Source organism: Rhyacophila brunnea, unplaced genomic scaffold (assembly GCF_057557595.1).
Source record: "Rhyacophila brunnea isolate RB1 unplaced genomic scaffold, BYU_Rbru_1.0 scaffold_4, whole genome shotgun sequence".
In the NCBI taxonomy this organism is placed as follows: Eukaryota; Metazoa; Arthropoda; class Insecta; order Trichoptera; family Rhyacophilidae; genus Rhyacophila; species Rhyacophila brunnea.
In genome coordinates this window covers 26,146,808-26,169,962 of record NW_028233068.1, presented here as the reverse complement: position 1 = coordinate 26,169,962, position 23,155 = coordinate 26,146,808, and the positions used below count along the sequence as shown (strand labels likewise).

At 35.6% G+C, this 23,155-nt stretch overlaps 1 protein-coding gene and 2 long non-coding RNA genes across 3 annotated transcripts in view; 1 reads left to right on the top strand and 2 right to left on the bottom strand.

Moving 5' to 3' along the window:
• LOC147067155 (uncharacterized) overlaps positions 1–23,155 on the bottom strand; it is a 561,518-nt gene that overhangs the window by 501,153 nt on the left and 37,210 nt on the right. The window lies entirely within an intron of this gene.
• Positions 1–23,155, bottom strand: part of LOC147067156 (uncharacterized) — a 39,572-nt gene that overhangs the window by 11,770 nt on the left and 4,647 nt on the right. The window lies entirely within an intron of this gene.
• On the top strand, positions 1,897–9,394 carry LOC147067157 (uncharacterized). The gene is made up of 3 exons (XM_085954912.1): positions 1,897–2,379; positions 6,713–6,847; positions 7,841–9,394. Exons 1-3 carry the CDS (start codon positions 2,103–2,105, stop codon positions 8,134–8,136), a joined length of 708 nt encoding a protein of 235 aa, XP_085811038.1. The 5' UTR covers positions 1,897–2,102; the 3' UTR covers positions 8,137–9,394.

The following is a 23,155-nucleotide window of genomic DNA, read 5'->3' as shown; positions in this document are numbered from 1 at the left end:
ACAAGATACAGGCAGGAATGCACTTTTATATACAAAAACACTTTGTATTAACGTTACAAGCCTAAAAAGGTTTATTTATACAATGATCTTTATTTAAATCAGTGATGCACAAACCGAAACCCGTGGGTCGCATGCGGCCCAAAATAACAAGTATTTCATAACCAATATGGAATTATTAAATTTAAAATAATAAAATGTATGTCTCGTCTAGTATAATATATCATTAGTTACACTTTTATCCACTGCGGTCCTTGAAAAATTAGAAAATGGATAAATAGGCCCTTCTTTCAAATAGATTGTGCACCACTGATTTCAATGGAAAAATCGCAAATAGCAGTATATACTTAGGTAACCAAAGGTTTTTTGGTAAAGATACAGTACTCCATATCGTTTTTATGGTTGCCTTTTGAGACCTAAAAAACCCAAAACCTAACCTAACCTAACCTACTGTAACCCAAAATTAAGCAGGTTGTGTGTTTGTTATTCAAACCCAATCTAACCTAACCTAAGCTAAGTGTGTGATAATGATGTATTGAAATGTATGAACTTATCAAACTTTAAATTAACAATTATTGGACCGAAAAGCATCTCCCTCGACAGATAAAGGTATTAAATATAATTGGCTACATGGGATAAATTTTTTCCGCCAAAAACAAAATGATAAATGGTCATGCGGTAATCTGCAATACCTATTAGGTATAACCAATGTTTCCTACACACTAGCAATTATGGCAGTTATGAGCAGCAGGCAAAGCCACAAACTGTTTATCAATTCAGCAACAATGAAATCTTAGTGTTCACAACAAAAACTGACAAACTGTAAATATACAAATTCGTTCGGCGCGCATTCACGGTACATTTATATTATATATACACTTGCGAACACATTGAGAAATCTGCCACAGCTCATGTTTAGCACGTTCATGTGTACCTGTTTTTTTTTTTGAATTATTAATAACAGTGTCATTGTTTTTTCGTGGTGGTTATTAGTAATTAAGAAATATCACAAACACCCAGGCTTTGAGAAAATCACAAATATATTGTGTCCTCACCGGTTCGAACCCAGACCTCCCGGACTCTCCGAAAAGTAATGACACGGGTATTATTGTAATATATCTACAATATCTGAAACAGACAATCTACTTTTAAATAAATATATTCGATTGCATACCTAAACAATATTAAATGTGAAAGAATAAAATGGAACAACTACCTAATATTATGATAGTTCAATAGTGTGACAATCATAACCTAAATTGGATGGGCCGTTTGAATTAGTTTCAGAAGAAATAACCGAAGATAAAAAAAAATCACAGATAGGGGACAGTGTTATCTATTAGCAAGTCTGAAAGAAATCATAGGCGAAATGCCATTGATTTTTATCTAGGGTGGTTTTGTATTTTATAACCTAAAAGTGTTACATCATTCATCTGACAGGTCATGGTGAAATCGAATACTTGACTTAAATTGTCATACTGGAGTAGACATACCATGCAATTCCAATTTTTCCAAATTTTCCGAGCGGCATACTTTAGGGGAAAATGAATTGCATTGCAAAATCACCAACCAAGATTCAGATTCAGATTATTTCAAAAATATTTTAGTCAATTTAAAGTGAATTGAAATTGGACAATTGGCAAAACTGAAACTTGATAACACTAGGGTTGCCATCCTATAAGAAAACTAAAAAAAATACTACTCACTGTCCTTTGGAATATTCGAATCATTCTACCTATGATTCTACCTGAGTCCAATCTCTTTGTTCTACCTACAATGATCTACGAAGATAATAATATGATTGTTAAAATAAAAAAAAAAACAAATTATATGAACAATAATACATGTACCTATCTCACACAAAATTACCGAGGTGTTTACACTGAGCCGAAAATCTATGACATAGAAGGCCGTCATAGATCGTTTGACATATATGTGACAGTCTATGACATCGTATTTACACTCTATGACACAGGACGCCAACATAAGAAACGGGTTTTTCGACATATATGTGACCGATCGTCATATAGTGTATTTGAACCATTATAAGGAATAATCCTTGCTGCAAATACATTTTTTTGGTAAAAAATAATTTTACATTGTCTATGGTCAAACCGAACTGTCAAAATAATTTATTATTGTCAAAATCCAAAGCGTTTTCCAATTTCAACATGCCGCCGAAAGCAAAACTTCACAATAAGAATGGAAAAACAAAGAGTTTTCCTCGAAGTGTCGTAAATATTCCGGCCCAACCGTCAACATCGTCAGATCCCCAGAATCCTGATGTATTAGAGTCGGAGAGGAGATTCGAAGTGGAATTATGTTGGTGTATCCAGCAACTCGAAATCACATTGGAAAAGAAAAATCTTAACCCTAAACAAGGTAAGGTAACCAGCCAAGTTAACATGTTCATTTTTAAGATTCGTTAACGTGCGGTTATTTTGTCGTTGGTACATTATTTGCGACTAGTTTTTACGTATTCCTAAATTTAACTTATTTAACAATTTCCATCCATGTTGTTATGCTATATCCATTATTATACATAGGCTTCAGCGGGATGCATTATACGATTGCATCGTGCTCCAGTTTTATAATTGCTCACGGCTTAGTATTTTTAAGTTATTGATGTCGAAGGGTTATATCCACCCATCAACCCCTATGTGTAGGTACAAATTAGACATTGTAATCCAGGAGTTCAACGTCAACATCAACGTCAGGATTAGTATTCACAATTTTAAGATTTTGACTACTCGGAATCCACAAATCGTGCTGGATTCAGGATTTAGTCTAAATGTTTATGAAGTGTGTATTGAATGATACTTTGGCCTTCCAGTTATGCCTTTGAAAACTTTTAAACTTTATTTTACGCATATACATTTATAATGTTTGAAACGTTGAGGAGTGAAAGACGAAAAACACACAGTGACATCCCAAAAATTAATAATGCATGTAGATATGTTTTCCAAAATTATAAGAAGAGATCCAGACAGAAATCTATGAAAACAGAAAACTGTATTAGATAAAATGTAAATAAGTTACTACGCATGTACGTCCATGTATGTGTTACACCGAATGTGTGAAATTAACTATTACATGAAATGGGCAAAATTTTGGCTAATTCATGTAATAGTCAAGCCTGTTGCCTTATTCATGAATTAGGTAAATTTTCTGCTGAGTACATGAATTCGCCAGGGTATGGAATTCTTGAACTGTCAACATGACAGAAGAAAAAGTAAATTTAATACGGATGGTTTTATTAGTTATAATAATTGGACATAATCTCCTATATATTATTATCCTAAGAGATTTTGGAAAACGCACCAACGGCCCATTTAAGCGACATTTTATTGTTATTTTTACATCTTCACTTCAAAATGTGCGCTACCGATTCATCTACCGATTAAATTGACCACATTTCAGAAATTTTCAATGATTTTACAGGTACGTGATGTTTATATCCGATATTTTCTCATATACCGCATACGATTCGCCATATTTCTTTTAACGTACATCAGAATGACGTCTTCGTCGCTTAAGACCTTCTAATCCTTAAATTGACTAACGGATTCGATTATTTTTATTCAAATGTCGTAATTTAGGCATTGGCGCACTTTTTTCCGGTGAGAAAACAATAATCTTGGTACAATTCACTACATATATTATCTTTCAACAGCAGCATACGCCACTGTCCGCCATTTCATAGATAACGTGATACTCCAAATTTGATTTTTTAAAATACTTCTTTGTGGCTATTCACTCAATCTTTTTTTATTGAATAATTACCTAGGCTACTAATTTCCATAGATCAGAATATAGTCATATTAAACTAACAAAGTTGCCATTGCAAACAATGAAAGAAATTAATACGAATTGTTATAGTCATCAATATGTGTGATATTGTATAATATCTACCTATTTTTATCGTCCCTATCATCATCAATCTTGACCTATCCACTGCTGGATGAAGGCCTCCTCAGCCTTATTCTACTCCATACTTACACATGAATTGTTATATATATCAAAATCAGTGATATTATATTATTATCTACCTATCTATATATAATGCCATTATTATCACGAGCCTCAATAAATCCACTGCTGGATGAAGGCCTCTCTACGTTGATTGTATTCTTGACAATATTGAATTTCTATATTTATTAGAAATGCTAATGTTATTTATCTACATATTTATATCGTCACCATCATCATCAATCCACTGCTGGATGAAGGGTTCCGCAACGTGATCCTACTACTATCGGTTGAACGAATTTGTGATAATATACCTATTTCTATCATCCTTATCATTATCGACCTGAACCAATCCGCTGCTGGACAAAGACCTCCCTAGCCTGATTCTATTCCTTTCTGCCATTTGAATTGCTGTATTTATGAAAATCTGTGATATTATATTTATCTACATATTTATATAGTCATCATCATCAACCAGGATCAATCCACTGCTGAATGAAGGGTTTCACAAGCTGATTCTACTACAAGCGGTTAAACAAATTTGTGATATTATACCTATTTCTATCATCCTCATCATCATCGACCTGAGCAATTCCACTGCTGGATAAAGGCCTCCCTAGCCTGATTCTACTCCTTTCTGTCATTTGAATTGCTGTATTTATCAAAATCGGTGACATTATACCGTCTCTGTTCTGGTAGAACACACTAACTGGAGAATACTAGTTTTGAGTAATTTGTCTTTGAAGTTGTTAAAAAGTGTGAAATAATGGTCTATCATGTAAGTTTATTAAGTAATCGTAAAAAGGATGACTTTAAAATAAAGACTGTTTATTTATTAAGAAGGTTTCCAGACGGTAAAGTTTGAAATAAGGAACATTTTGTTACTAACTCAATATGTCATTTTTTCGAATTAGTGTCTTCTGCCAGAACAGTGACGATATTTACTACAAATTCATGTCGTCATCATCATCATCATCAACCAGGATCAATTCACTGCTGGATGAAGGGTTCCGCAATCTGATTCTTGACAGTATTGAATTTCTATATTTATTAAAAATGCTAATGTTATTTATCTACATATTCATATCGTCATCATAATCATCATCATCATCAACCAGGATCAATCCACTGCTTGATGAAGGGTTCCGCAACCTGATTCTACTACTAGCGGTTAAACGATTGCTATATTTATCAAAATTGTTGATATTATATTTACCCATTCATAATATCGTTTTTATCATCATCAACCAGAATCAATCCACTGCTGGATGAAGGTTATCCCAACCTAATTCTACTCTACTTGGTCATATAAATTGCTATATTTTTTTTAATTTGTGATTTTATATACCTACCTATTTATAATACCCAAACCCTACCCAAAATAAATTTTGTTTTGATATGAATGTCCCGCACCGGAAGACTATGTTATTTAAGGTTAAATTTTAATTCAAAATTTGATTTTTTAAATATTATTCAACGGCTGCAAGCATTTATTATTTATGGGTCCCGTGGCGGATTAATATTCATGTTATATTGGATCGCCATTTATAATAATCACATACAATGCTTTATATTCGAATTTATAAGATGTATAATTATTTATCATATTTAAATGCACGTGTTTTAACGAAACATTTATATAACTACACATATTTTATTCTATTAAAATGGCAGTGGTCGCAATCGGCGATTGCAAGCTGTTCTATTTGGCCTATCAGCCTGAGGTGGTGTCGGACGATATTGTGAAGGCCAGACTCCAGAATAGACTACGCATATGACCCCAAATTTATATTGACAGTGACGACTTGAAAATCGTAAAACTGACAAATCAGCAAAATGTCAAACTATCTTGAGGTGAATGAAAATCAATTCCGAAGGGAAAACTCTTTGCATACTCTACAATTATATTAAAATCCAAGACCGCCAAGCTGTCTGCAAGACCTAGCGAGACAGACTGGCGACCGCCAACTGGCTCAGCTAGTATAATATTATTATTATTAGGTTAGGTTAGGTTAGTTTAGGTTAGGTTTTGTAATTCTGAATTAAATTATTCAACTGAATGTCCATTTTGAGGTTAGCTATCAAGTGTCAACAAACTATCACAAACATTCAATCGACCATTGCACGTTTGATACCCAAGCACAAATCAAATCGCGAAAATACTTTTCAATAAAATTCTTCCGTTATCATATTATAGTTTTAGATTTTTTTTGCGCATAGTAAATGGATATGAACGTCATTGGAGTTATTGATTGGTATATTTTTATATTATAATCAATGACATTTGACATATTTGTTTAGTTTGATTAGTTGCAAAAAACACCACCGGAGCGCGATCATCTATTTTGACCCTAGATAATATATGTACATTTTGATCAATGCATGAGCATTTGATACATTTAGTTTAGTTGCAAAAAATACCACCGTAGCGCTACTATCCAATTTGTCCAATACATGAACTAAGCAGAAAAATTACTGCCGAATTCACGCACTCTTCAGATATTTTGTCTAATTCATGAATAAGGCAACGGGCTTGCATTTTTCATGATTTAGGCAAAATTTTGCCCATTTCATGTAATATTCAATTTCGCACATTCGGCGTAACATATGCACTACTCGTTACTAAATCATTTATTGGTATCTTTGCAGTTTGACTTGCAGATGTATTGGTATGAATGCGTGCATGGTTATGTGTGTATTTAGTATATAAGTAAACCGATTAAATAAATCAAAATTTAAATTCCAGAAGAAGAATCTAAAAAAGTTTTAAATGTCCTGAAGAACAATACGCAGCCTCCCGTGAAAAAAAGACATCTTATGAGACTTCATTTTGGGGATTACCGTGCTAAAATGGCCACAGAAGCAAAGAAAGCTAAGAAAGGTCTGTAATAGTATTATGCTTTATATATAAGAAAGGTTAAGAAATGACACCTCGTAAGTGACATTTTGTTCAAAATACTTTTTTTGCATTATTGAATCTATTGGTAGTAGGTACCGGCATCTGCTGTCAAATAAAAGCTCAAAATTCTTAAATATTTAGGTCCTAAAAACGTTTGAAATGATATCTCGTATCTACTACAGGCAGCCTTCGATTCCTGAAAATGTTTTCGAATGTTGAAATTTCAAAAGTAGAGGGATGTAAAAAAAAACATCAAAAAATGTACTTTAAAATATTTTTTATCAATGGGTATAATATAGTTAACGAGGCATATTAGCAATGAGGTGTTTTCTTTATAAACTTGTCAAGATATAGTTGAATACCACCCTTTTCTTCTTCTTTTTTTGATAGAGTTCTGTAACATATTGTTATCTATATACAGTAAATTATAAAAGTTTTCAATGTTTAATATTATGTGTTGTAATTTCATTGGCTATGATATGACAATGCTCTCTTCTTTTGTTGACTACATTAAATCGTGGGTATACTGCGAATAAGCATTAAGTCAAAAATACTAGTTTTGAGATAATCGAGTTTGAAAGTTTGGACGGTCTTAACTTATTTTATATATATAAAAGGCAAATTACTTTCTGCGATATTGCTTTGAGTATGACTTAGTGCAGTTTCGCACGCAGAATTTTGTGAATATAGCCTGAGAATGAGAGAAGCAAATGCACTAAGTCCATTTAGTGCCTTTTCTCTGAATAGATGTATGTCTTTTTGACTTATAACATAAATTATCTTCGCCAGTTTTATAGATATGACTGTGTGTGTTTTTGTAGACTATAGAGCGTACTCTTAATAAGATTACCTCATCATCACCTCACCTCAAACAGCAAAATTTTGACTTAGTGCTTTTTCGCAGAATACCCACGAAATTTTCTCAATGATATTATTTTTTAATAACATTTGACCGTGTTGTTGATTTTTTTCCAGTAAACAACCAAATATCTTTCACGGATGCTTCCACATCGAGTAACAAGTCAACATTCCTTAGAAAGACAGCCTTGCTGACAACCGGTGAAAACTCCTTCAGATTTAATTTTAATCGATCCGAAGAAAATCCTGTTGAGAAAAATGAAAATGGCGAGTCAAATTTAACTCTAAAAAGTGATAACCACACGGAAAATGTAAATAATGATGAACATAATCAATGTCAAAATAGTGTATCATTAAATTTTGCCAGTGATTCTCCGTTTAAATTCAATTTTAAAGTTGACGATAATGCTTAGTTAATGCTAATGCTTGTACAAAGAGTGTTTTATTGACAAAATTATCCGTGTTCAATGTTATTGATCAAAACGAAATAACATTTTGTTTATGTAAGTTCAATACGTTCAAAATACGTATTTTTGACGCTCTCGGTTGAACGGCACAAGCCGCATTGATTGGTGCATTCAAATTTTGAAATTGACCTATAGACTACTTGCACTCGCTTAAATTCAATACCTCGCATGAATTATCCATACTAAAGAAGCATGCAAGGCCGCGTATATCCCTAGATCCAATACAGCTGACGAGCGGAGAGTTGCGGCAATACCGCGTAAGGTCCAACTGATTTACAAAATAATCCTATGTCAATATAATGGCTACAGACGCATACAATAGTAAACATATATTTTCTAATATAAAACAGGAAGACGCAATAAACTGCATTTAAATTTGTTTTTTATCTTTTTTATTGACGAAATCGCAAGGTTTTTGGTCCCTCCTGAACATTTTGACAAATGGTTCTTCCGCGGTATTGAACTTACATAGACGATTTTCTCCTTATCTTATTATTTACATGTTTTTTTCTTTATGTTTATATTTTCTACCATCTGTAATAATACCTAGAATAAAAATCATACTGTTTTTACAACTATCATATTATTATCATGACCACATCTCTACTTTGTCATAAGGGAAAATGTTATCAACCATCACTAACGTATAATACACTCCTGTAGAAATCATAACATGAAGGTGTGACGTGAAAGTGTTATTTATTTTGTCAATATCTACTTTACAAATGGTGTATTTTTTTTTCAAAACCGTGCTTCACGGAAAGTTGATCGTACCGAATTTGCACCTTCTGCTTTTAGACCACTGGGTAGTTGTGTAAAACAAGTATTTATATCTACTAGCGCGGATGCAAACCAATGTATTTTGTAATAATTGTAATAATAAAAATAATCTACTAGTGTTTGCCAAATTATGTGCCACCGTTCCAGGTGTGCTGTAAAAAAAGAATTCTGTGAATCTGTCTGTATTACACTCTACTTATTTAAGAGAAGTGCAGAATACACTGGAAAACCTCTGCATCATTTTCTTAAATCCTCTCGCTTGCAACATGTGTACTGTATCTTGATACTGTGCACATCTGACATTAGCAGTGGTGACTTTAACTTGAAAAGCGATCCTGTGTGCAAAGTCTAATTTTCCGATTTTTGATTTTGGTTTGGTGTTAATATCCTCGATTAGCTTAACTACAGTCATTAAATATATTTTGTGCGATTTTTATTTGATGTGCCACGAAACAAATTACCCATTCCCAATGGCATCAGGTAAAAAAGTTTGGCAGACATATCGCACCCTCGCAACTAAAGTCCAAATTTACGTGTTTTGAGTTAATTACCACGTTTCATTGTCTATCGTTCATAGTATATGTACCGAAAATTTCATATCTCTAAGTCATCAAATTCAAGTCAAAACTTCATTCGATATCTAAACATATTTCAAAAACACAGTACAAAAATGCGAAAGGTAAAAACTTCAAAGCTGATTTTCTCTGTTTGACGTTTTTTGGATTGTGGCAGTTTAGTTGCGAGGATGCGATATATTATGCACAATGATGTTTTCATGAAAATTATAAATATATTTTTTTAATTTGTCTACATCAAAGTCGTTAAAGGAAATCTCTATATTTAAATACCTATATGGAATTTAAGCTGAAAAGAGATTACTAAGGTTAATTATTACAATTACTACAATTTGTTTCACATTGCTGTCTCATTTGTAGGAAACTGACACTGCTATCTCCCTCGACTGTCAAAGCCCGTAAACATTTAAATTCAAACATAATTTTAGATTCATTCAAGTCAATTTCATAAATTATTAATTGTGCAGATATTGCAAAGATAAATCCTGAAACTTTTGGAGGAAAATCAAATTGTGATGCAAAAATTACATGTTACAGTACAACAACAGGTTTGATTATGTACTAGGTATGTAATATATTTATTATTTGCAATCTGGCCACCATATTGATTTCGCCTTATTCGCCTATATTGCATTATTTTGGAACATAATTACTATGTATTGGATAAGTACTATTCAATTTAATTCTGAATAATCGTTTATCCACCTTTGAACTGGTTTCATTCATACCATTACATTTTATTATAAATTTTATGATGAAAATAAATTTATTATTTACAGTATAATTATTATTTATTACCTAATGATATAATCAGGGACGCGCCAAGCAGGGGTGTTGGGGGTACACAGCATCCGGATGGGAAAATACACTGAAACTAGATTAAACAGAATACAATTAAAGTAAATACATGTATTGCATACATACATATTGCTATGCGAAAATGTAATTGTATATAGCTAGGAAATTAACCAAATCACAAAGCCATAAGGCTAAAGGGCCGTTATTCTAATGACTTGATTTAACGGATAGTAAAAAAAATCTTGCATCCCAATTTTCTTCCGCAGTATTAAAAATGTAATGAAAAATAACCGGATATTTTTTAAAAGTGTGATTTTGGGTTGGCACCTGTCTACCTGACTACCCTTGGCGCGGCCCTGGATATAATATGCACGGAGTTTATTTACAGTAAATACATATTATTTCATTAGGTTTCAATTTATGTATATAATTAAAATCTAATTAATTTTATATAAATTCACTAAAATTGCGATACACATATTATCTACAGATATTAAAAGAATGTTAAAATGTTATCATTTCCACGGGATCTACTCTTAAAAGTTGTGTTATTCGCATTCCTTCCTTAATTTGGCACCCCCTTATAATGTGCTGCCCTTAAATAATGAATTAGTTACCCATCTGCACTGGTATTTATAATTAACTAATATTTTTGCAAAAAATGTTTATTTTCTACACTTCGGATACACTAGTTTCCTTCCTCGACGTTTCGAGCTCGTTACAGAGGCTATTTCGAAACGTTGAGGAAAGAAGGGCAAAGAACACGCGGTGACAACCTGAAAATCTATTGGAACATCTCAACAAAATTGTTTTCCGAATCTTGCACAGAGAGAGATTTAACACGTGAAGTCAGCACGTCGTCAACTTAACTGGAAGGACGTCATTCAACCAAGTGTTACGAGACAAAAATATGTAGGTAGTGATTTCGTTAAATAACAGGTCATAGTTAATATTATAAAGTTGCCCAAAAACTAGAAACAAAATATTGCATTTAAACAAATACTGGCAAAAAATTATTTACCTTACTATTTAAATTTAATTGAATAATTTATGTATACAAGTAGTGAAATATTATGTATCATATCTGTATTTTCATATTTTTGTAATTAATATAGAATAAATCCTAAGAAAAAGAATATATGCCTTCACCAAACAACGTAATACATTTTTATTTATTACAAAATATATTCATATACATCAGTGATAAACAACCCACAGTTCTATGCGGCCCGCCAAGGATTTTATAATAATGAATAAGATTTTATTTTTGTAAAAGAATCAGTTTGGATGATTATATGAAAAATGCGATTTCAGATAAGTAGGTACAATGACGTCCCGAGACAAAATGCCGCCCTTAAGCAACGCCAAAATGCCGCCCCATTTTTTATAAGTAGGTACAGTATTTCTTATCATCTTTTCATGACTCCAATATGTAAAAAATGTGTTGTATGGATACATAACTAACAAAATACAGTCGAATTTGGTTATTACGAGGAAGATGGGACCGACTGAATTTGCTCGTTTTATAACGAGCTTATGCGTTACTCTTTCGCTGCTCATTATAAGCGTTACGCGTTAAGCGTTAGCTATCATAAACTACAAAAGAAGCTGTTTATTGTAATGAACGCTGGAAGGTACCTACTTACTTCACAAACCTTGGATTTTTTTTCAACCATATGCGTGGTTACTTTTTCAAGCTTGTCGGCGAAAACACCAATTAGGTAGGTACCTAGACACTTAACTAGTGTCATAAACGTAATCCGAACCCGGCAGCATTCTGTCCGGTCAGATTTTATTGCTTAGCGTCGAAATATTTTTAAACGATTGACACATTAACAGTTTTAAGAAAAATTTTGACGATATTTTAGCTCGGTATATCCGATAAAGAGCTCTTTATAAAAGTGAATAAATGCATGGGGAAAATCATAAACTAAAATGTCAACGAATGTTTCCTTGTTACATCCGAGATCTCGCTATATCCGTGATCGTAATAACCGAGCTCAAATATATATTATACCACTAAAGGACTAAAGCATACAAAATTCAATTTAGACAAAAAGTGAATAAATATAGTAAATAATAGAAAAAAGTAAGTAAATATATAGTTAGACACTTATTAAAATCACATTTAGTTTGTACCATTTAGTTAAGCAAGATATTGCCGTTCTTGCTAAGTTTAGGTAGGTATTTTTATATATATATAGGTATGCCAAATGATTCTTGATTTGCCGCCCCGCCCTATGAGTAACTGCCTCCCCCAAGCGACACTCAATCTGCCTACCCCCACGGGACGTCACTGAGTAGGTAATTTGAAACTAAAAACGAAAGGGAACTGGAAAAGGGTAAAGAGCACTTTACCCAGGGACATCATTGCCAGTCTTCACATAATATGGATTGGAATTTTGGGTCATCAACGACAAGTCGGACAAGATCCCGAGAGCGTTATTTGGAGCGAATTATGAAGATGGAGTGTGACACATACGTCACAACCGCAAAGTCCTTTGCGAGGATTTTGGGGAACCCAATATAATCCAAACCATCAAAGTCTCTGTCTGGTCACGTTAAATGAATGGATGGCCCACCCCAGGCTGTTGCGCCATTTACTGCACATATTTAAAATCAGTGGCGCACTCAGGATTTAATATTGGGGGGGCCCAAGGAGGAGAATGTAAATTAGTCCCATAGGCTCTTTTTCTTCTTCATATAATTATTTTTACATATTTTCACAATACACGGCGGTATATTTGTACATTTTCTCCTAGTTTTTATTAAATTGGAGGCATAGTGGCGGTAACCGTTGGGCGTGTCATCAGCGACTGGCGGATTGGAAGTGACTAACAACGTCCATGCTGGACATGTGCGCCTAGTATGCTAAAACATTACTCAAATAATATTGGCTGTGCTACCCGCTTGGTCTAGAGAGCTACAATAATTATGCCGAATTCCACTGAAAAATAATGTTCTTTTGATTTACACCACCACCGACTGTAGTGGGTGTAGTCGTTCTTTTCGCCGAATGTTTATCGTCGATTTTTGGTTTTTTAATATTGAGGTTCCAAAATATTAATTGAAAATGGACAAAAAACGTATTATTGCATTTAACTTATACACAAACCTACTCAACACAATACAGCCTAATTTCTCGTTTATTGGTCTTTTGTCTATTGCACTCATCCTGAAACGGGCCCTCAGGCTAGGATATTTGGTGGCCCTCCTACCTATTGCTAAGATTAAAGGCAGTGTGAAACACTACATTAACGTTTTTCAAATTCTGTTTCAAATTAAAGGTATCTACTTAAACAGTGAATTATTGGCGATTTTTAATACATCTACTTTAATAATGGAGCTGTCGAGTGTCGACACATAATAATCAGAAAATATATTGCACAATTATATAATTTATAATGCTCATGGGCATGAAGTATAATAGCGCCGCAGGTGACTTTTTTTTACTATTAAAGCTAATTTATGATGTGTGTTTATCTCACTTATCTGGTCAACCCGACACGCCGGGCCCCCCACAGCCCGGGCCCCCAGGCTAGAGCCCTGTCAGCCCTACCCAGCCATGACCTACACCATTTCGGAAGTTCTCGGACACCGAGAATTTTTTGATATTTTTGTGTTGGAAATTAAAATCTAAGAAATTTTTCTATAAAGTGATACACCCCTGTTACAGGCGGGCTTCTCCCGGTGTAAAATAATCATTTAGTAGCTTAAGTCTAAACGTAACCCTGACCTCTAGAAACGGCTTCATAAAACATCTAATCTGATTCCTTGCTCAACCACGTAAGTATTTCTTTTTAATTTAAAAAGTAAAAATGATGATGGATGAAAGAGATAATTTTAAGACTAAATATAAGGATTTAAATATAATAAATTTTGCCGCGCATTGTGCGTGAAATCCTCGCGCGCCGGCGCCAGGGTCAGGCTCGTGATTCGCCGAATCAAAGATCACGCGATAAAATTTGGCCAATCACGAGAGTCCTTTTTTTTGCTGGATGGCGTCGGTACGAGGAATTTAAAAAGAAAGAAAAAAGGATGTTAGTAAGCGTCCCCTTTCCGATAGGTACGGACCTGACGACTACAACTGTAAAAATCCCAAATATAATTTGTAAAACTAAAAATTAAGAAAATGTAAAATATAAACAATATCACGTTACGAGCACGAAGGACTGTGTTTTATTTACACTCCAACCGTTTGAATTTCTTTTTTTGTGAATCCGGGGTTCGATGGACTCCTGAGCTAGTCGCTGGAACCCCGGGGATCTCAATGGCGCCCTTGGCAACGTGAAGCTCGAAGAATCGCATGGATTCTTCCGAACCCGCGAATTAAAATTTACGCCCGCGAACGCTAAATAAAAGTTTACGATCCAGGAGCCGGAACAACCAAGAAATGGTTAACTAAAAAGCGGACTCCGACGTAACCCTTATCGAAGAAGAAGTGCTGTCTCCAACATCAAACCGGGAGGGCCCTCTGGTGTTCGAAGACAGTCCACATACGGAGCTGACCGCGCCTAGCGTCGTGCTGGAGACCGTAGCACCAGCGCGTCTCCAGTACGACGAATGGCTGCACAAATCCCACCTATGGAGACCAGACACATCATCGACGGTATCCAGCGAGGAGGGCTCGTAGAGGCCACGGCCCACTCACGACGAAAAACGGCGAGCAAAATGCCGATTTTCCTAGGGTATCACTAACATGTGTACCCTAGTCGACCACGGGATGTTCGGTGAGGAGAGAAAAAGGAAACGCGAGGCTAGGGAGCCTCACAAGAGGGCTGAGAAGGCGCGCAAGCTGAGATGAATCGAAGAAGCTGTACGGGCGCAGGCTCGACCACGAGGAGATGAAGCAGGACCAGTCGCCAACCCTCTAGTCAAGGGTGAACGCCGAGTTGCTGTTGGAAGTTTCAGTGTAAACAGTGTAGTTAAAAGTGAAGATAATAATCGTAAATATCCGGAAATTCTTCTAATTACGGATAAAAAGTTAATTAAGGACCCACTTTCTGAGCCCTATAATCTTAAGTTCGTTAGTAAGAAAAATGTACATTCTAGTTCTAAAAATAACGCTTCGCAAAGTGACGCCAATTCTTTCCGTTCAAATAAAGTAAATATGAATGAATTCGAAAACATTAACATTGAAAATCGCAAACAATTTTATAAACGGGAAAGACGATATTCTACAGTAGCGCGAAACCTGTTTCAAAGTTACGCCGTGTTAATAATTTGAATCCAAAGAGAAACGAGGTAAATAGTACACTACCGTCCCTATTATTTCTTTACAAATTACCAATCGTAAATTTAACACAGCGAAAACGGAACGGGAATAATAAGGCGTCACTCGACAAAGTGTAGTTGTTATGTTAAATTTTAATAATAAGTTAAAATTAGGTATAAAAGGATGAAAGTAGAGATTGTATGCTTGTGATAAAAAAAAAAAAAAAAAAAATGAGTCAATAAGCCGTAAATTTCTCAACGGGGTTTCAATAATAAAAAAAAATAGTAATAATAATAAAACGCGAGAGGCACCGCAAATCGGCGCGGCGCGCCTTTGGAATAGGATGTCGGGCGCGTAAAACGAAACAACAATTTTTTTTTTAATAAAATGGGTTTCACTAAAAATAAAGTTAATTACACAGTTTTAAGTGTACTGATTCAGAAATAAATATAATGAGAGGGTGGAATATTTCAATTTTTAATATCAATGTGATTTATACAGTCAATACAATGTTGCAAAATAATTATGGGTATTAGGGTAAAATATTAAATGTGATAGTAAGTACCATAAGTACAATGGGAAGATTTTATATAAAATTAGTAGCTATTTAATGTATGGGGTAGGAGCAATTAATAAAGTAAACTCGAATAAATTTAAAGTACAGGAAGTCTAATGAACGAATAAATTACTAAAGAAAGAGAAAGAATAAATACAGATGAAGACAATTTGGAAGCACAAAGGGAGCCACCTCTTGAAGTAAGCGCATCCAAAGGCAGCGTAGCCGAAAATTCATGATACCAAAGCTTGATGGTGTGGAGAGTGCGCACTCTCCTTTCTCGCGCAGGTTCATGGAGAGACTAGGGACGTGACGCCTGAAAGATATCGTGAAACAACAAGAGGTACTTCCGAAGTGTAACCATCTATAAAAAAAAAAAAGAAAGGGAAAGGGATACTTATTGTAAACATCCATCCTATTACCTGTGAGAGAGCCGTGCCGCCGTCAACGAACCTGGCCGTTGCACCGCTATACGATGCCTTTCCCGCAGTAATGGGAACAGATGGAGACACAGTACCTGTCCATCTATGAGGTGATACTCCAGAGACTAGCAGATCAGTGGAAAACTTTCCACAGAAAGATATCCGCTGCTCGGAACGAGCCTGGCTCAATAGTAACGCCACTACCACGCCCTGGTTGCAAAGGCAGACGACGCCAAACGAGGTACGCTCCTATTGCACCAGAAGAAGAAAAACGTAACACGAAACTATAATTCCGAACGAGGGCTAAACGTCTACAAATGTAGCCTCTCGGAATACAAAAAACTGGACAGCCCAAGAGTCAAAGACTATAGCTCCGCGACCCCTCCGCTGACTAATAAAAACGAATAAAATAACAAGAAAACCTAATTAAAACAAAGTAACACAAAATAAATGTACTACACTGAAATTAAATCAAACTCTGACCTATTTAAAAGTATCGCGAAAGCATTGCTTTGAGCTGAAAATAATAATCCAAAATAAATATAGAAAATAATAAAAATAGAGCTAAAGTATAGAGTTTTATGTTAGAATAGTTAGATTGTAGTTGAATTCTTTTATAAACTGTTTATCATGCCATGTACTTAACGGATGAACAAGGAATTGGATGGGTGGCCGATGAGATCAGGGCGTACCTTTCGACTTTAATCCAGATGGGGCGAATTGATACACCCCTGTTACAGGCGGGCTTCTCCCGGTGTAAAATAATCATTTAGTAGCTTAAGTCGAAACGTAACCCTGACCTCTAGAAACGGCTTCATAAAACATCTAATCTGATTCCTTGCTCAACCACGTAAGTATTTCTTTTTAATTTAAAAAGTAAAAATGATGATGGATGAAAGAGATAATTTTAAGACTAAATATAAGGATTTAAATATAATAAATTTTGCCGCGCATTGTGCGTGAAATCCTCGCGCGCCGGCGCCAGGGTCAGGCTCGTGATTCGCCGAATCAAAGATCACGCGATAAAATTTGGCCAATCACGAGAGTCCTTTTTTTTGCTGGATGGCGTCGGTACGAGGAATTTAAAAAGAAAGAAAAAAGGATGTTAGTAAGCGTCCCCTTTCCGATAGGTACGGACCTGACGACTACAACTGTAAAAATCCCAAATATAATTTGTAAAACTAAAAATTAAGAAAATGTAAAATATAAACAATATCACGTTACGAGCACGAAGGACTGTGTTTTATTTACACTCCAACCGTTTGAATTTCTTTTTTTGTGAATCCGGGGTTCGATGGACTCCTGAGCTAGTCGCTGGAACCCCGGGGATCTCAAAAGGGTGCTGGAGAATAACAAATCATTTTTTGCTGTGTTTTTATTTGTGTTTTTTTATATAGTTTATTGGCTTTCAATTTCAATGATTAAAATCATTCTGATAATGTTTGTGGGGTGCCAGGGCCCCTTGCCCCCCCCCTGGGTGCGCCACTGTTTAAAATCATGTCAAAATAAATGCATTAATAATTATTACTTATTGAAATTATTAGGATCGAGACTAATTTGACTTGCAGGCCTAGAAAAATATACCTATATTATATATAAATAATTATAAGATAAAAAGAACTTTTTATATACAACGTTTTTAAATTTTCCTGGAATCGTATAAACTTGACTTGACTAGCTTAAACGATCAAAAAAAAATGTACTTGATAGAAATAATACTGAAATGTCATTTTACATTTCATATTTATTTGTATAGTAACACACGTCTATATTAATAATTTAGTTGCTAGGACCCCAGACCCCTAGCAACCAATAATAGTGGATTGGATTACGGATTACTTCCGAAATAATTTTTCATACAAAACAGAATTAACTGAAAATGAATTCAATTCTACTTAAAGATGGCTAAAAGTATTTAAAAAATGCATTGGCATCGTGTTCTGATAATATATTCTAAATGTCTAGCTAGTCAGGAAGTTAGTTAAAAATCGATTGCAAGATTTGTACCGGATAAACAACCACCGGACAAATAATAATACGAGCTAATAAAAACGTTGTAAAATGAATGATTGTTTGTTTGTCTGTCTGTCTGTCCCGTACGCGTTCCTATACCATTCATCCGATTATGATGAAACTTTGGCGAGTTGTTGTGCGTACACCCGCTAAGGCTTACCTGAATTAGTACAACCATTGGGTCTATTCTATACTTATCGAACACCAAATTGATAAATAGTATCAAACTTAGGGTAGGTTTGTATCAAAATATTAGCACTTATTGTAACAATTACACGAAGCCGGTTTTTATTGTTGCAATAAGTGCGATATTTTAACAGCAGCAAGATAGGTGCTGTTAAAATATAGCACTTATTGCAACAATAAAAACCGGCTTCGTGTAATTGTTACAATAAGTGCTAATATTTTGATACAAACCTACCCTAAGTTTGATAATATTTTTCACTTTATCACTTTAGCGGTCGATAAGCATAGAATAGACCCACATCTTCTATTCGTATGCGTTCATATACCATTCATTTGATTGCGATGAAACTTTGGTGAGTTGTTGTGCGCACACCCGTGAAGGTTTCTGATTAGTACAACCATCTTCTTATATTCTATCTTCTTCTATTCGTATGCGTTCCTATACCAAATTTGGAAAATCAGCTGTGTGTAGCCTGCTAACTTATAAGTGTATAGCCCCTACAGAGGATAAGTCAGATGAGGAAAAAGAGGACTTCTACAATGCATTAGAAAGCACATACTACAGTTGCCCAAATCACGATGTGAAAATAATACTCGGTGATCTAAATGCCAAAATAGGACGGGAGGAGATCTACACTGCCATTGTCGAAAAACATAGTTTTCACAATGAAAGTAATGACAATGGTACCCGACTAATTAACTGTGCAGCGTCACTAAATATGGTTATTGGTAGCACAATGTTTCCCCGTAAGGATATATATAAGGGAACTTGGAAATCCCCGGATGGGTGCACAATAAAACCAAATAGACCATATTTTGATAGACAACAGGCACAGATCGGATCTAATGAGCGTCCGGACATACATAGGGGCTAATGTAGACTCAGACAATTTCCTAGTGTGTGGAAAAGTTGAGCTGAGTAAAGATCTCAAACACTAAAAAGGAAATGGGAGCAAGAGCAAAACCCTTTGACACAGAGAAACTGAAGATTCCGCAGGAACTGGCTCGGTACCAGGAGAGCTTGAACACTCACCTGAGCGACAATGTTGAGGTTGGAGACCATGAAGAGGTGAATCAACACTGGGAAGAGTGCAAGACTGCCATAGTATCCTCAGCTAATGATACCTTAGGACGCCGAAAAACAGGTGAACGATCAGAATGGTTTGACGAAGATTGCCGCGAAGTCACTACGAGAAAGAATGAGGCTTACTTAATGATGCTACAGAAGAAAACACGGGCATCAGACGATGAGTATAAAAAGCGCCGGCGTGACGAAAAGAAACTACACAAGAAAAAGAAATGTGATTATTTAAAAAAGGAAATGATCCTACTCCAAGAACACTATAAAGTCCAAGAAAGTCGGCTGTTCTATAGAATGATAAATAATGTTAGGAAGGGTTTCAAGCCTCGTATCACAATGTGAAAGGATGACAATGGCATAATACTCACAGAAAAGCACCGTATTCTTGCCCGGTGGGTGGGTTTCTGTGATCAACATAATATTGTGTTTGATGAATGTTTTTCAAGGAGGTCGCCATGTCGTGGTGGAAGGCGATACCCGAGGTGGTTTTCTCGAGAGATTATTGGGGACATTCAGATCAAGCATTGCTATCACAAAGCTTGGAAGGCTGAGCATGGTCAACGCGACTATGAAATGTTTAGCCTTTATCGCTTGAGAGTGAGGCAAGCTGTTCGAATGGCCTATCGAACATATTATATGGAATCGGTAGAAGATTGCATTCGTGAAAATCCCAAATCGTTTTGGGATTATATTAAATCATTACGAAGGGATGGCGGATATGCCGATTCGATGAGTTGGAAAGGCGAAGAGGTGACCGGACATGGAGTGGCAGAAGCATTTGCTGGTCACTTCAGGTCTGTCTACGCAAGTAGTATTCCTTATTTGGATGTTGCCTCCACGTCGAGACAGCCATCATGCGGTGCCCAGTCCATTGATATTTTTCCAGTTGATGAGAGTGATGTGTTAAAATTTATTAAAAACTAAAAAATACTCACTCTTTGGGACCTGATAACGTCCCTACATTTTTTTTAAAGGGGTGTGTTGATTTTGTCAAAGGCCCACTTGCATATACCTATATATAATCTTACAATGGAGACAGGTATCTTTCCGGAAACGTGGAAGATGTCGAAGGTTACTCCAATCCATAAGAGTTGTAAGAGTCATCAGTGGAGAATTACAGGCCGGTAGCTGTTCTCTCTGCACCGGCAAAAGTTCTTGAGATGATCATGCACAACATGATTTCTCCAAAAATTGAGTCATTTATAATAAATGAACAGCATGGATTTAGAGCAGGCCGATCAACGGAAACTAACCTGATGGTATTTACCAATTATGTGTCATCGGCACTGGATAGAGGCCACCAGGTTGACTGTGCTTACAATGACTTCTCGAAAGCATTTGACAATGTCGATCATGATGTCCTGATGGAAAAACTCCAACTTATTGGATTGTCTGATCGATTTTTGAAGCTATTGGGGAGTTAATTTAGGAATCGTCAACAATACGTATCGTACGGCCTTTATCAGTCACAGACCTTTTACACATTTTCTGGTGTCCCTCAGGGCTCAAACTTAGGGCCGTTGCTGTTCACGATTTTTATAAATGACATAGCATTGGTCATAAAAAATGCTGTGTTTTTGTTGTTCGCTGATGACTTGAAACTCTTTTTGGAAGTTGTCACCTTGGACGATTGTCGTCAGCTCCAACTTGATATAGATAATATATTAGATTGGGGCAGGCGTAACAAACTAGAATTCAATATTGATAAATGCAATATTTTGTCGTTTACCAGAGCCTCAAAAGTGTTGTTTTTCCAATACTCGATGCATGGCAGAGTTCTGTCACGAATATCATCTGTAAGGGATCTTGGCATTACGTTTGAGAGTAAACTGACATTTATTAGCCATATAGTTACTATTTGTAACAAGGTGCTTAAAATGTTGGGCTTCGTCATGCGTACTTCCCGGGTCTTTTCGGATGTTACGATATTAAAAATTTTATTTAATTCTTTAGTTCGAAGCAGACTTGAGAGTGGGTCTATTGTTTTGGCACCGCATCAGTTGAAGTATGGCCTTATGGTGGAGAGGGTTCAGAAGAAATTCTTGAGACTCCTTTATTTGAGGTTGTACGGATACTATCCGTGGCTTTATCCAACTGACTTTCTCTTAGGCATGCTTACATACTGCAGTTTGCAATTTAGAAGAAATCTTTATTTAGCTACGTATTGTTTTTGACTTATACGGGGTATAAATGAGAACTCTGCCATTCTGGGCAGTGTTGACCTGTGTGTCCCTGATAACTATCTTAGAAATAGAGAACATCAGTTGTTTATTCTCCCAAGGTGCAGAACCAACCTGCCACTGGTAATGCCAATTGGGAGGGTGATAACTATGTTCAACGAAATTGCTTCGGGTGTTGATATATTCCACCTACGTGAGGATGAGTATAGGTGGACGTTGTTTTATAAATTCTTAAAATAGGGTCTGCTTAACTCATCCGGTGTACTTCCTTGTACCTATCTAATTAATATTTTTGTATGTACATATTTCTACTGTTTAATAACATACTATCTATCTCTTTTTTTATGTAACACTTACTGTTTTATATTTCTTTGTTTCTAAATGTCATGTTGTGAACGTCTTAAATTTGTAATGTCCAGAATATGTTAAAAATAAATAAATTGAAATTGAAATTGAAATTGAAATACTGATGCCGGCAACACTAACATTAATACTCATGACCAGGAATCAGTACAAAGTGGCATGGATGATAACGAAGAACCACCGACATTAAATGAGGTAAAAGGTGCCATGTCAAGGTTAAAAACAAACAAATCGCCTGGAATAGATAACCTACAGAGTGAATTAATAAAATATGGGGGAGAAAGCCTGCTCAAACATTTACATAGCCTAATCTACCAAGTATGGGCTTCAGAAAAGATGCCAGAGGAGTGGAAGGATGGGCTGATTTTTCCCCTGCACAAGAAAGGAGACCAACTAGAATGTAGTAACTACAGAGGGGTGACACTCCTTAACTCTGCATATAAACTGTTGTCCAGCGGCTGGAACCCATTGTAGAAGGAATACTCGGGCACTACCAAGGAGGCTTTCGACGAGGGAGATCATGTGTTACTCAAATATTCACTCTAAGGCAGATTCTAGAAAAGACCACTGAATTCAATATTAACACGTAAGTATCACCTGTTCATCGATTTTAAGGCAGCTTATGATACGAGGGTGGGTCAATAAGTCCTTAGAAAAGCCGACAGGTGGCGCGACTAGTACTGTAAGCGGTTTGTTTTCATGCAGCGGCACTACCGATTCAGTATGCTGCGAAGTTTAAATCAGATTGGTCGGGTTGTTGTTTTTTATTTTGGTACATTTAAAAAAAAAATTTGCT

What these genes read in the sequence shown, in the direction of transcription:
- LOC147067157 (XM_085954912.1), top strand. Translation starts at nt 2,103, where the DNA reads ATGGTCAAACCGAACTGTCAAAATAATTTATTATTGTCAAAATCCAAA. An exon ending in AAATCTTAACCCTAAACAAG is followed by an intron (nt 2,380 to 6,712) that starts GTAAGGTAACCA and finishes TTTAAATTCCAG; the next exon opens with AAGAAGAATCTAAAAAAGTT. An exon ending in AGCAAAGAAAGCTAAGAAAG is followed by an intron (nt 6,848 to 7,840) that starts GTCTGTAATAGT and finishes ATTTTTTTCCAG; the next exon opens with TAAACAACCAAATATCTTTC.